We start from the raw sequence: 16,174 nt of genomic DNA, 5'->3' as shown, positions 1-16,174 counted from the left end.
ATTTTGGCATTGTTCTTTGCACTTATTTTTTTCCTCTCTTGCTCTCCAGTTAGTTGAAACCATATCTAAGGGCTGCTCTGGCCTTTGATGGATTATATATTTGGATGCAGGGCCTTCCACATGGGATCCTTCTTAATTTTTTCTTTCTGCATTAATATTTTTCTTGTTCTTTCCTTTGTATCATTTTTTTTTCATAATAGAACTAAGTGCTCCCTGTATTCAAACATAAAATCTTTCTGTTCTTGAAATCTTGGGTGTTGAAACACTTCTGATAGCAGAGCTATATGGTTGACTTAGGATCATAAACCTGTTAATTATATCATCTCCCTTTATTTACTTTAATGTTTATCTTTCACTCAGTGGCAGAGGGAAAATCGGGAGACACACACTCTCCTTTCTCCCATTTTCAATGTGCTTTTCCAATTGCTCTGTTACTGAGCTGGAACTTTGGACTCACATCAGTTTTGAAGTTGTGATGTGGCTGCATAGTTCTCTCCCTCACCAGATTGCAGTAGGGCTGTAGGAAGGAAAGATAAGGCCTCAAGTGTGCATCTGGTGGTCATATCAAAGATAAAAGTTTGATTAGTGGGAATCTGAAGACTACTTATGTGAATATATTAATCATGATTGCTCAGTTGAATAAAATATACCTTATGGATAGGATGTTTTAACCAAACTGAGTTTGTAATGTACAATCAAATTCCTAATGTCATGATGCTGTTTAAACAAGGGATTGGATAATTTTAACCAGTGTATTTATTTTAATTTTTAGAAATTGTACAGAAAGCTGAAGTAGAAAAGATAGTAACACATCGATGTGAAAGTTACACATACACCTCGATGTGAAAGTTACACATACACCACAGACACACAGACACACAGACACACAGATGCACACACAGGATTTTGCTTACTTATTTATCTTCCCTCTAGATCAACAATAGCTGATCACAATAGCTGTAAGGTTCCTAGTACCTTATTTCCTGTAGCAGTTTTATCATTAAAACTTGTTTTGAAATAGATGATAGATAAACTAAATATCATTTATTTTAGGTTACAATATTCATATGCTAAATATAAACTCCTAAAAAAGTAGATTCACTGATTAGGTTAATTAGACATTATTGTTAACAAGTGAATTTACTTTCTAAGCATGCTTAGTGTATATTCTTTATCTTTTAAAAATACTTTTATTGGTGCATTGTAGTCTGACATCATAATGTAGGTCATAGTGATGGTGACAGATGGGTACACACAGCACTTGGTGAGTTTCCCCCATCCCCCTTCCCACTGCTCTTTCTTTATAACTATTATACTTGTGTACCTTCTGGTTAACAAGTTTCAATGCAAACAACATATGAAAAATGGCTCTTATTAAATAATTTATATTTGTAGCTCTTATTTTTTATACTGTGTATAGTTCTTGAGTGAGTTACTTGATTTGAGCTTTCAGTTACAAATTAGTTTAAGAACCCAGTTCCATAAACACCCTCTGCTTAGAGCTTGACTAATCTCTCTCCCAGGAAGGACAGCAGGTGTGTAGGTCTGTGTTTCTTTTTCTAGCTGGGGGAAGGGCATGCAACTTCACCTCTACCTTTGTTTATCTTTGCAGCTTCCTCTGAATGTTTTCAATAACTACTTCAGCCTTGGGTTTGACGCACATGTCACACTGGAGTTCCATGAATCCAGAGGTGAGGACAACGTCCCATTTCCAACTCCCAGGGAGGAAATTTCCAGCAGGTGTTTTGCATGTTCCCTTTGCATATCACTCGTGTGTGCAGAGTGCTTCAATGTTGCTGCATTTTGACCTTCAGAATGACTCTGTTTGCTAGACCAGATAGAAACTTACTGTAAGTGGGGCCCTGAGACCTAATATTTAGAGTCTCAAAGGTAGTAAAGGACAAGGTTAGATGTCTATTCCAAATTAATCTATTTTTTTGGGGGTATGTGGTACTTGGGGTACTTGAATCCAGAGGCATTCTACCTCCAAGATATACCCCTGGACCCTTTTTCTTTTGTTTTGTTTTTTAAACAGGGTCTTGCTATGTTGCTAAGAATCTCGCTAAATTGCTGAAGCTGGGTCTTGAACCTGCGATCCTCTTATCTCAACCTCCTAAGTACTGGGATTAGAGACACAGAATACCATGCCTGGCTCAGGTTAATCTTTAAGCTTGGAAATTTTGAGGTGGGTGAACTACTTCGAGATTCTCACTAGAGTCATTTGAATACCCATAGCTTCACAAAGTATAAGGATGTAATGGCAGTTGACTTAGGAAGGATGATGCTGTGGACCCCACTGGCAAAAACAGAGGCAATTGAGGCTGAGTGGCAATTTCAAGGGCTCAAAGAGATGGGATAAAGACTGGGAGGCTCAATAAAAAGGGGGGTGGTTGAAAGAGAAGATGAAATAATAAAGTGGAACATATTTTATCTTAATTTGAATACAACTGAGAAATATTAGAATTTTGACTGGTGCTTGGTGGCCTCCTTCAGTCTCTTGATCTATATCGATCTCTTTATCTCTCTCACAATATTTTCTTATTCATATAACTATGCATCTATGCCTGTTATCTGTAGGTATTTTGGAATCTAGTTCCTTCTCACTCCACTTATATATGATTAAAGTAATGCTATGATGTAGGTAGCATTGTAGGTTGTTGAGAAACTTAGAGGGTGAAAATTATAAATGAGGAGGTATTCTGCTTCTTTTCCTCCCAGTTTTGCAGAGCTCAAGACATTTTAAGTCTTAAAATTTGAAATATAGAGTATTACAGGCTAGAACCCCAAACTTCAGATTCTGGTAATAAGGCAGAGAAAATTCTGACAATACTTTCATGCACTAGAAGTCCAGTATAGGGCTACAGGATTCAGACTGTTAGAATACGAACTATGACTGAAATACAAATATAGACAGTTTCTTAATTCAGCAATGTTGTAATCTTTGGCCTTTCTCGTTTTATGAGGCCCATCAATGTATACCAGTGTCATTCATGACACAGCTAGAAAAAACAATACTAAATTTTATATGGAAGAACAAAAGACACAGAATAGCTAAAGCAATTTGGAGCAATAAGAACCATTTTAGAGGCATTACAATATTTGATTTCAAATTAGATTACAGATGTATAGTAACAAAACCAGCATGGTGTTGGCACAAAAACAGACATATAGACCAATGTAATAGAAGACACAGAGTCAAATTCTCACACTTACAGCCAGTTCATTTTTTACAAAGGTGCTAAAAATATGTGTTGGAGAAAAGACTGTCTTTTCAACAGTCTTGGGGAAATTGTCTATCCATTTATAGAAAAATGAAATTAGACCCCTATCTTTTGACCTTCCCAAAAGTCAACTCATGAAAGATTAGATAAGAAATTTTGCAAGTACTAGATGAAAACACAGGGCCAACTCTCCGACATATAGGAACTGGTAGAGATTTTCTAAATAATACTCACAAAGCTCAGGAAATAAAATTGAGAGTCAATAAATGTGATACCATCAAATTAAAAAGCTGCACAGCAAAGGAAACAATCAGTGCTTGTTATCTATTGCTGTGGTAGCACTTAGTCTGAAGAAAGAGCTAACAGAATGAAAGAAAATCTTTGCCAGCTACTCCCCTGATAGAGGACTAATATCTACAGTATATAAAGAGCTAAAAAGCAACACTAAGAAACAAATGATACCATCAAAGAATCAGCAGTTAAACGGAATAGTCTCTTTAGAGGTCAGATTGTGAACTAAACAAGAGTAATACTGAATGAGAGAAAAACCACAGTTTAGTCTTCTTAGATTATCTGGAAAATAATAGATAGAAAAGATGATTGATATAAGAACATCAACTATTCCAAGTCGGCAACACCTCCTCCCTCCAACATCCCTGCCGTAGACAAGATTCAGAGATGAAGTATTCAGAGAGATTTACAATAAGGCCACATCTATAACCCGTTGTTCTCATTTACAAAGACTTAATTGGAGAAGTATATGGGAGATTTTATTTCACATTTCTTTGCCTTCCTTTTTCCTCTCATATTCTTTAAAAGACTTGATTGATATTTCTTAATAAATTCTCCACATTCCTTAGCTATATTATTAAGTAAAACAATTTCCACTAATACACGGATTTGCCAGAATAGGTCTAAATAATGAAGTGGTCCATAATAAGCTCATTCAAGTGAGTCTTATATTTAGTCTAGCTATTCTGAAAATTATTCTGATGATATAATTCCTTGTACTATGATGAAATTTCTATGCATGAAAGTGAGAGGAGATAAGGAAGTGACATTAAGGTGGAAAGACTGGGTATAAAAGAGAATTGTGGGAGAAAGTGAGTTTTTCTTCTTATTTTAAGCTATGGGGCTATTTAATTTTAATGAAGGGTATGCAGATGTTGTGTATGTATACACAACAATTATATACATATAATTTTATATGCTTGTGATTGTAATACATTGACTAAGGAAGGCCAAGCATTAATCTTAGAATAGTTTATTACCAAGGATTAGTATAAATGTTTTAATTTGGTATGAAATAGAATTGCAAGCATTTTCCTTGCACATAAACCCTAGCCTTTGAGAAAAACCAGCCGGGAGGAGCTGATAAGGAAGAATTTTGTTGATTGGGAATAATGGACACGGTATTTTTGAAGATGAGATAGAGATGGCAAAAAATAAATGTCCATAAGCTAGTGGAACGAAATTTTGTTGATACTCCTAGATGTTAGACATCTCAGTATCTAATCATATATTCTTTTTCTTTTAAATGTAAAGAATTATTTGTTCATGAGAAGTGTAATAACTCCAAGCTATTTTTAATTTATTTTTATTGGTGCATTGTAATCATATATCACATTGGAATACAAGACTTGAGAGGATATACAAGCACATATCATCCAATTAGCCCTCATCCAGCCCCCATCCCATTCCCTCCCAATCCCTCGATCCCATGCTTGTTTGGTGATTAACTTCGATACATTTGTTTATGTACCTCCTGTGCTTTAAAGAGGCTCCATCCTCCCCTATTCCATACCCTCTGATTGGTCACCTTAATTGCTTCGCTATAGGGCCCTTTCTATAACTCGACCTCTTCCTGTTGCCCTTTCCTCCTAGTTACTGCTTACTCCAAGCTATTTTTTAAAACGGATTTGTTTTCACTTGGATTTCTCCCACATTTTTATGTGGTAACTTAGAAAGCTTAAGCTAAGGTTCAGAAGAAAAGAATAATAAGGCCACATTTTAAGCTGGGGTGAGGATAACTCATTTTTGTTGGATGGTAGTATGTGGCTCTTCTCAAATCAAAACCACTTATAGTTGAGACTTTAAACAGTTTTCAAGACATCATCATTCACAATTTGAGCCTTCATTACAAAACTCATATAATTTGCTCTAAAATACCTGGAGGATGACTCAAAGTCTCATGAGAACCATTGTCAAAATAAATGAGCTTGGATGAGATAACCTCTTACGTATTTTTTCAAGAAAATACAGTATTTTATATTAGAGATTATGCCGATCCATCTATGTTGTCATGTAAAATAAATAGAATTTACATGAAGGTAGAATGTAAAAAATTCTTTCTGTAGCCGAGCATGGTGGCACACGCTAGTAATCCCCGCGCTTAGGAGGCGGAGACAGGAGGATCGCACTGGTTCGAAGCCAGCCGCGCTGGCTTAAGAGACCCTGTTTCCAAATAAAAATATAAAATAGGTCTGGGAGTGTCGCCTGGAGGTATAAGGGTTTCCAGGAACCCCAGTACCACCAAAAATAACTAAATAACTAACTAAATAAGTAAATAAAATAAAAAATTATTCCTGTAACTGGAGGAAGAATGTTTGGTCTAGATATGAAAGTAGCCCATCGAATGGACAGTTCTTAGCATAAATACTTTTATTGTATTACTTTTAGAAGGGGTGAATTACAATAACATTCATTTTTAAATAGTTTATTAGTGTCGTTAACATGCAGATGCTTTTAGAAATACCAGTAGAAAATCAAGCAGTTACTGAGGACAGTCTCAACATTTTTTTAAAGTTTGTATATGGAGAAGACAAACATTGGGCAATTTGGGTTTCTATATTAGATTAAAAAGACAGTGTCTTTACTTGGTTGGAAACAGAGATGCTTATCTTCTCAAAGTGGCCAAACTTTTTCATGTTTGAGCTTTTTCTACTTAAGTATCAACAAGTTCAATAATTTGGAACAGAATTTGTAGATGTAGTAGGGTTGGTTATTCAGTGGTCACTGGGAATATTGCCCAGTACTTTCATGAATTATTACAATATTTGAGGGAACGCATTGACAATATTCCAATCTATTAAGGTTTAGAGATGTTAACAATAATTATGGTCATCAGTGACAAAGTTAGGTCTTGCTTTGCCAGCTCTATGAATGAAATTGTCACTTTTTGGCATGGACATTAAAAACACATCAAAATTTTAGTCTGAGATTGGATTCTTGCATTTTACTGCCTCATTGAAATTATTATTCAGAGAAGTAGAATCTTATGTCACAAGGCCAAGGAAATGCAATTATGGCTCTACAGCAAGCAGTATTTAAATTTGATTTAGCATTTACTATTTTCATTGAATACACAGAAACATACAGCTCGATATGTTCCAAAGGATTATGAATATTTTATGATTCATATCGTAGAAAAGTGACAGATTTTGTTAAAAAGCATTACTTGCAATGGTTTGCTAAATTTCACCACTGTTGTCTCTGTAAGGGACTCCCTGAAAATCTCTTGTCTCAAGCAGCAAGCCCTTGAGAATCTCTAACCATGTGCAGTTCTCTGTCTGAAACTTTCTTTTCCATCTTCAACTTTTATGTGATGCCTACTCAATACTCAAGATTTAAGTGAACCTCCCTCTAGAAAACTTTCCTAATCAACACAACACTGCTTTATATTTAGATATAATTAATAGTATATAAAAATGATGTTTTGCTTTTCATGTCTAAACCCTGCACTCCCATTCTAAAATCCCAGTTTGCCCAAAGACCACATCTTATTTATTTTCATATTTCTAGTTTATAACTCGGCAGATTTGTGTGTGTGTGTGTGTGTGTGTGTGTGTGTGTGTGTGTGTGTGTGGTACTGGCATTCCTGGAAGCCCGTCTACCTCCGGGCTACCCTCCCAGACCTATTTTTATTTTTATTTAGAAACAGGGTCTCCTAAGCCAGCGTGGCTGGCTTCGAACCTGCACTATCCTCCTGTCTCTGCCTCTCAAGCGCGGGGATTACAAGCATGCGCCACCATGCCCGGCGATAGCTCAGCAGATTTCTCACTAAGTGTTTGTTGCAGTAATAGAATGTTTAACTGGTGGGTAGGCCCCATTGTTGAAAAGCTAAGTGACAGTAGAAGCTGCTATATTAAAAAGGCAAAGCCAGGCGTGGTGGCAAACCCTTGAAATCTCAGTACTTGGGAGGCTGAGACCGAAGGGTCATGGTTCATGGCCAGCCTCAGCTGCTGAGTGAGGCCCTCTGCAACCTAGTGAGACCTTTTTTTTCAAAATAAAGAATAAAAAATAGGCGCTAGGGGTTTAGCTCGGAGGTAGAATTCCCCTGGCTTTCATCCTCACTACTTTAAGAAATAAAAAAAAAAAAAAAGGAAAAGGCTCAATTAGTTGTAGAGGTAGTACAGGAGTTCCTAAGGACCGATGGAAGAGAAAAAAAGAGTCTGGGTCCAGTTTCCAGAAAGCGTATGGGTTGATATGGTTGGGAGATAAAGGAAAGAATATAATATAGCCAAGAAGTAAGGTGAGTAAGAGCATTTCATACAGGAAAGAAAAATACAGAGGGACACATGACCTTGTCACTGGATGTGTAAAATGAACAACTAATAATACACAATGAGAGATTTTGCTGTGGTGTTAGAAGAAAGATGATGATGTTGGTAAAAAAAAAAAAAGTTTGTTCCTAAGGAGAGATGATGCTGAAGAAACGGAAAATTTTTTATTAATATATACTCTTACTGGTACATTGTAATCTCACATCATAATGAAGTTCAGTTTGATAAGAACATACATGTGCACAGCACTTTGTGAACTTACTCCCAGCTCCCTCCCTGCTCCCTCCTCTTCCCTGTGCATCGTATAATAAGATTGGTGTTGACAATTCTGTATATCTACATAGCATCAATGGAAGTGTTTCCTCCATTAATTCACCTTCTCCTAGATACCTGCATCACTCCACTGGGGTTTCTCCTCCTTTATCTGGAAACCATCTTGAATCCTGATTTCTCCCCCTAACTTCCACATATGAAATATATATATATATATATATATATATATATATCCCTTCTTAGCTATAAGAAGTCTGTGACGCTAACTTACTTAGCATTATGTTCTCTAGAGTCATTCATTTTCTTGCAAACTGATATAGTCTTGCCCTAAATATGCACAATTTGGATCGAAGATGGCAATGTTGTTGTAAGCTTAGATTATGGAGTCATTTTGTTGTCAATAACCAGTCTTAAAACTGAGTAAGTATCCAAGGAGAGACTATGCAAGATGCGTGAATTATTTTGTGGTTCAGGTTTCATGTTGATATTCAAGCATTGTTCCACTTCTGTTTGCAAATGTTTTCATAATGTGTCTCTGGTGAACTGGATTTGACCTGGATTTTGGTCTAAATTTTGAAAACAGGATCAAGGAGGAGTTTGATAAGGATATGCACCCTGAATTTATGTTTGCATGCTTGCATATTTTAAACAGTTGCAAATGAAAAACTCCAGTCTGAACCATCAGTTAGGGAGCCTTGCTTGTCAGCATAGAGTTGGCAAAAAGGTTCATGCAGATAATGTGAGTAATAACCCAGTTCTGAAATTGGGAGGTGCATTTTATCGTGTGGTGTGTGTGTTTGTGTTCACTGCCCTTTTTCTACTCAACACTTAGGTGTGGGCTTGTTTTCTCTTTCAGTAAAAGTTTTCTCATCAAAGGCAATTTGGGCTAAGATTAGTTGAAGAAAGTTGGAACATATGCATATAGCATTTTTAATCAGTCCCCTATACATATATTCTAAAACAGTGAATTATATTGGATGGTAGAAGCTTTGTGAATTTTATATTTCTTTAATAAACTCTAAGAACACAAGGGTTCATTTTTATTATTATTCATGTAATGCATAATTTATGTTATATATTTTACAGTTCCATAGTTTCAGAAATACAAATAATACAAACACAAATATAGGCTGACTTTTTAAAATCTATTTTTTGGTGTTATTTGGACTTTTGACTTGAAAAGGAAGAACCCAGAAAAACTTATCTTTTGTTCCATATACTTGTTTTTTTTTTAAGTGTAATACTGAAATTCCATAAGCAGATCTAAAGAATGATTTTATCATGCTGACATGAGGCATGGTTTTGTGATTCCATTTATATGTGTTATTCCAGGGAGCAGTGTGCTCATTACCTGAGAAATTTCAGATATAAATTTTGGTCCATAGGATTCACTTGTCCACGTGTTTGGAATACTAAAATATTGGTTTTAAAATTATACACTAATTAATAAAATACAAAATATCCGAGAAGGTAAGCTAGTATGTGTTCCATGAGTAATTTTATGAGCTTGATTATTTGGACTCTTGAGGAACTTGTTGGGTGGAGATCTCTCCTGGCAGAATTGCACACTAATAATTCTCTGAATTCTTTACCTACTTTTTTCCCTAGGGGGATAATAAAGGGCAAAGGGAAGGAGTGGCTGTCTGCAATCTTTACAGAGAAAAAAGCATCTGAACATTTTTCTCTTTGCAACATTTGTGGTCATTGGATAGATAGATAGATAGAGATATATATGTACATATATGTTTTTGGTGGCTAGATATTTAGAAATAATATATGTGTGTAATACAACTACAGTGTGCATATTTATGCACCTAATATCATAAACCTTTGTAAGCAGATAGTACTCTGAAAGCTGTGTGACTCAAACATCTTGTATTTCCTTCTTTTATCGTAGACGTATTTGTCAAGAAGGCTATAAAATACTGGCTCAAAGAAAACTATGAGAGTCATTAACAAGGACCAACAAGGAGAGAAGGAGGGAAGAGCTAACAAAGAGAAAATGAATAAACCTGTCAATATGATAACGTGCACTTATCAGACCCTCTCAAGACCTAGAGGGTGACAAGCAGATTGAAATAAATATTTGAAAGTAACTTAAAGCTAAGTCTGCAATACCAATCACAGACAAATATAGGCTTTTAGGATCACCATTCTGATGCCATATATCATGGTACTTATTGTGCTGTATATGTGGATGAGGTTAACATGTTTAATCAGTTGAATGGATTGCATCCAGAGCTCCATCACCATTATAAATGGATACATTCAGAATCAAATGATTTAAATGATTTAGATAGTAAGATTTGAGAAGTTTGAGCTATTGATTATTCAATGAAGTTTTTATATTTGAGGTGATGCTATAATCAGATGAGGCCTTTGGAGATCTTGGAGGGATTGAAAATATTTTGCTTATAGGAGGGATGTAAAGCATGAGATCCAGAGGATGGATAATGGCAGGTAGAATTTTGGCCTTCGTGATAATCATCTGGGGTTATGACTGTGGCTATGTTACCTTACATGGCAGAAGGACTTTGTAGATGTGATTACAGTTAATGCATCAGGTGACTTTAAGATAGGATGAATATCCTGGATTATCTGCATAGACCCAGTGTAATAATATGAGTCCTTAAGGCAGAACTGCAAGGCAGAAAGGGGAAGCAAAGTGATTCAAAGTGTGAGGACTTGATGTAGCCTAGCTGGCTTTGGTAATGGAGGGGTCGGGAGCTAAGGAATGCACGATGGCCTCTGGAAGTGAGAATGAACCCTGGCCAACATCCATCAAAAAAACAAAAAACAACAACAAAAATCTTCAGTCTTCCAACCTCAAAGAGATGGATTCTTCCATAACTGGATCAGTTTGGAAGTGACTCTTTCCCACAAACTCTCAAAAATGTCCAGCAGTATGAAACCTTGATTTGGGTCAACACCCTGAGGAGAAACCCTAGGAGAGCCCAGTCAAGGATTTTGACCTGGAGAACTGTAAGAAAATTAGTGGATGTTGTTTTAAGTAATCAATTTTGTAGTGATCTGTTACTGTCAGGAACAGAAAATCGATAAAATGATCATCAGTGTCAAGTCATATTACTAATAGAATAATGACATAGACAAAACCAGTGAATGGCCTCCACTCTCTCACCACCGCAGTCTTGGGAGACTTAGGGTATTACTAGTCTTTCTTGAGGGTGACCTTTTATGTCAACCTCATGCCAACTAGCAGACACCCATTCCTGAAGCCATGAGAGCCCTTGCAGTTTGTTGTTGACCCTTCCCTGATTCTTTATCGCTCCTCCCTTTCCTGATTCAGTGGAGTCCACATTCTTGGTCTTCCTTGAAGGCACATCAGCGTTTCTACAGGTACACGGACATAAGATACCATCCAACCCCTTCCTTTTAAGAGCCAGTGAGGAATGTCTGAGTGTTACTATTTGCAGGCTAGCCTTTACTTTCCTATGCTGGCTTTTACAGGAAGTGAAACTGTAGCATTAAGATAAAATATCTCTCTTAGTGCCAGCTGGGCTCTTTTCCTATGCCTGATATTTGCTTGAAATAGAATAGATGCAAAAATAAGAAAAAGATCCAATTGTCAAGGCCAGTTCAATCTGAGAGTCAATAGTATAATATCAAATCTAACTAATAGCTCAATCTTTGGATTAACACAATCTTTATGTCTTTCTGATGTCTCTAAATGATAGATGCTTGATAGATTTCCATTCTGTAAATTTTAATTATTTCATTGAATTTTTTCTAGCTAAATAAAGAGTTAACATTTTTCATCAAATGTGTGAGTGGAATTACCCCAAACACAGTCTATTTCTTAATTTTATTCTATTTTTGTTGCATCTTATAGGAAGTAGTCTATCTTTTGATGGAAAATAAAACCTATATTTTTAAAATAGATTTTTCAGTTTTTCAGGGCTGGCTCATAGGAAAATCTCATGAAAATGCAAATATATTCCAAACCATAAATTATAAAACATATAAATTTTAATAGTTGATATATGATTCACTAAATAGCTGTCTGGGCATCAATGCTATGGAAAAGTCCTATGCCAGAGTTTTGGCTGGCACAAAGTTGTGGCTGACAAATCTTTCATTTCTCAGAGCTTGCTTGATAGCTGGATCTCATTTTTTTAAGAATTAGGGCCTATGAACTTATGATAAATAGCATAGAAAAAACAATTCTCATATGCCTCTGATTTCATAAAATAAGAGAGTCGATGCAACTGAAAATGAAAATGGAACTCAGACAAAGCTAATTTGAAAAAGTCAAAAAGAACATGCCATCCAGCAGCCATTACTCTGAAGAAGACCTAAACCATGCAAGTGGTCCACTTCCATGAAAGAATGGAAGATGAGGAGGGAGAACAGTTAATATGATCTCTACCTCCTCTTCCTTTTCCTCCTTCTCCTCATCTTCCTCCTCCTCTTCCTCCTCCTTGTTCTTCTTCTCTATTAATTAACATATCTTTTCTTGGCTTAGAGTATTTAGTTGGATAAAACAGTTTAGGAAAGCTTTGCAATACAGAAACCATAGATAAAAATAGCTCCAAGAACCAAGCTACAAGAATACTCTTTTTCTTATTTTAAAGTTTGTGATCCTTGACTCATGTGCTCCTACTATGAACTAATATTAATGAAAGTCAAATAATAAATTTGTCCAGGATTATTTCTTGAGGTCTCATTTATTTTATTCAGCTATAATGGGTGAACTCTGCTACTCTTCTTTATTTATTTATTTATTTTTTTTGTGGTACTGAGGATTGAACTCAAGGGCATTCTATCCATGAGCTATGCCCCCAGCCAAATTTTATTTATTTACTTTTGCTATTTTTCATTAAGACAATTTTAGGGGTTATCATTCACAAATAGGGTTTAAAACATAGAGAGTATTAGCTGGTCATTTGTCTTTCTGGCAAGAAAAGACTGTGACGAAAACTGACTAAGAAGAAATTGAAGAGCATATAGGATAAAATAGCAGAGGGCTACATGTAGACAGTAGTTTCTTTTGGAATTTTCTTAGAATTTTTTTTGGTAGAAACATTTAAGGAAATATTTTATTTATAGATTTTTGATAATTTCTTGAATTCACATGAGAACTATCTGATATAGAGTTTTGTTTCATTTCGGGGGGGCCTTTCACTTATAGATCATATGACAGCCAACACAAAAATTAAATCATTTTTTCAAGCAGGGCTGATCCATTCAGCAGGCCATCTGGGTATATGTGTGTGTGCATGTGTGTCTGTATCCTCCATTAAAACAAATGATTTTCCAAGGCTTGTCACAAGCAAGAGACCAGATGGTCATTGGAAGTTTTTTTGAGAAATGTGAAGGCAGATTTTGCATTAATTTTTAAATCTCAATTCCCTGTGTTTAATTACATTTGGAAGCTGCATACATAGTTTAGGGAAGCCATGCCCCATAGAAGGCAATGAAAACAACCAACCTTCTATCTCCTGCCTCCTCTTCCTATAATCTCTTCACCAAATCCCTGCTAGCTCTCCATTTTAACAAAGTCCAGAAGGTCTCCACCTTGAATGTTCATGAGAATCACTGAAACAGCTTGTTAAACTGCCATTCCTAGACTCTATATCCAGATATTCTATTCAGTAGGCCTAGGAAGGACTTATGATTTGCATTTCTAACAAGCTTCAAGTTAACTCCAATGCTGTAGCACTGAGCCACGGTAGCAACTGGCCTGGACTTGGGGGAAGATGATCACAAAGATGTTGAACTCATTGGCTCTGGGAGGGCAAGTAAACATGCTGCTCTTTAATGAGGTTCCTCTAACAAAACTACCTCTCATCTTTCACAGAGGCAAACCCAGAGAAATTCAATAGTCGTTTTCGAAATAAAATGTTCTATGCAGGGGTAAGTATGTATTTTATTGTATGATTATTATATATTATTTAATACCAATTCACGAATAAAGATGCTAACTACATTAAAATAATAACACTTATCCCAGACAGTATATCTGTCTAGCTATTGTTTAATAACTTCATTTAAGAATGATAGTAAGAATATGTATTCTAAATTAGTTGTCAGAAAGGGGGTTGCTATTCATCATCTTTAAATTTTCAAGCTCCAGATTTCCATGTTGTGCAAGCATGGATGATACTCCAGGAGTCGTGTGAAACACAAACACTGAAGCCAGTGTAGGGAATGGGTAAATGTGTGGACTAAAAATGTACAGATATTCTTAGATTAGTATGATATTTTTTTACCATGGTATATATGTTTGATATTTGGCTAGGAAATTGGCAGAACATAATTTTTCTTTATGGAAGCATATGAGATTAGAGGGGCCTTACTCCTCAGAAAAATCACTGGGGGTGAATAGAGATGGAAGGGAAAATATTCAAAATATTGATAAAGTACATGTTAAACTGATCCCACTGGAGAGAACAAAGTCAAAATTAATGGGGGTGAAGCAAGACGTTCTCAGTTGCAAGTTAAATAATATTTTAGCATCATACAGACAAGTAGAGCCTCCAGGAGGGACAGTTAATTTTCACACTGACCCTTGGAATTGCCTACTTTTTTGCCCTGTTTGTGTAATCTTAAATTTTGTTGTAGATTATAGTTTGAGAACAAAGAAAGATTTTAACTTGTTTCTCATTGCTCCATTTTACTTTGGATTCAGCAAAAGGAGAATGTGTTTTATATTTTTGGATAACTGGTAGTCATTGGAAAGTCATTGGAAAAATTATGATCTTAAGCTAATGAGGAAGTAGAAAATAGTGTAGAATGCAAAAATTCAAACAAAGACTATTTCTTAATATGATAGCAAGATTCTGGCAAAACCATATTATTAAGAATTTCTTTTTCTTCATTTCTTATTGGTGTAGGCAGCCTTTTCTGATTTCCTACAGAGAAGTTCTAGAGATCTATCCAAACATGTTAAAGTTGTTGTAAGTATTGAACATGTCAGTTCATTTTATTTGCATGCGAATATGAGCATCACAAAAAACTTCCAAATACCGTTTTATATGTAGATTAATCACTGGATAGCTATGGTTTAGAAATCATTTAGTGCAGTTCATCAAGCAACATTTATGAATACTTATTATGTGTTGGGCGTAAAGACAAATAGAAATACTAATCGCCTTCCTGAAGATACAGTCTAGTCATGAAGAACACATAAATATCTGCAGAGCAAAATGATAGATGTTATTCAACCGTGTCTACAAAATGGCAGTGGGATAAAGGGAGAAATGCTAACTCTGATGGTGATGAGATCAGGATGATCTTCATCAAAGAAAAGATGCTCATTGACTCAAAGTACAAACAGATGCCTACTGAACAGATGACTTCCTGAGGGCTGCCATTTTAGAACAACACATTGGCCTCATTGTTTCATGGCAACTCGTTCTCCAGCCAGCTCGAAATTCCTCACTGCTGAATGGAGTTTTTAATTCCATTTCTTCCTAAGTCTCTGCCTTAGGTTTTGGACATAGGGTACTTGGAGGCAAAGGAGAGAAAAATTTATTTTTCTTTAGGTGATATATCCGTAAACACCATAAAATTAGTTAAGAAAGACAAAATGTATATTGTAGAAACCAAATTAAATGAATGAATATACATGACTTTGTCTTACATAGTTGTATAAATAAATTTGAAAAACATGGAAAGGGAAAATATAGAGAGGCATAAGGTATGGAGACATAGCAAGGCTGGATCTATAATGGCATAGGTAAAGAATCTCTCTCTCACACACACACTCACACACACATACATACACAGGGAAATAAAAATTATGATCTTAAGCTAATTTGGAAGTTGAAAATAGTACAGAATGCAAAAATTCAAACGAAGACTTGTAGTCACCCATAAAGCACATACAAGACACAAATTTTCCAAATCAATTGAAACAGAGGCAAAGGCCTTTATCACTGCAAATAATAAAACTCAGCATTCCTTTCATGTGTTTCAGTTCTCCTGTGATACAGTGAAAAGCAAGTAGCTATCAGGGATGAGGACTCTTGAAAATAAGATATTACCTTCTCAAACCTAGGACAATAACAACACACAGTCCATTCAACTATGAAGATATTCATCTTGATAAAATTGTGGTTATTAAATTTAAGTAGCAGCAGCATTTTGCCAAACTTC

General features: G+C 35.7%; 1 protein-coding gene across 3 annotated transcripts in view; it reads left to right on the top strand.

The window, feature by feature from the left end:
- The window catches only part of DGKI (diacylglycerol kinase iota), a gene marked incomplete at both ends in the record, with an annotated part of 483,096 nt that overhangs the window by 282,335 nt on the left and 184,587 nt on the right, over positions 1–16,174 (top strand). For all 3 annotated transcript variants that reach the window (XM_080700835.1, XM_080700834.1, XM_080700836.1), the window contains 3 exons: positions 1,613–1,691; positions 13,875–13,930; positions 14,911–14,973. In XM_080700835.1, the coding sequence (XP_080556961.1) occupies positions 1,613–1,691; positions 13,875–13,930; positions 14,911–14,973 (198 nt within the window). The remainder of the gene's footprint in view (positions 1–1,612; positions 1,692–13,874; positions 13,931–14,910; positions 14,974–16,174) is intronic.

This window comes from Muscardinus avellanarius, assembly GCF_963383645.1.
Source record: "Muscardinus avellanarius genome assembly, chromosome: 9".
Lineage (NCBI taxonomy): Eukaryota > Metazoa > Chordata > Mammalia > Rodentia > Gliridae > Muscardinus > Muscardinus avellanarius.
This window is presented reverse-complemented; position numbering and strand designations above follow the sequence as displayed.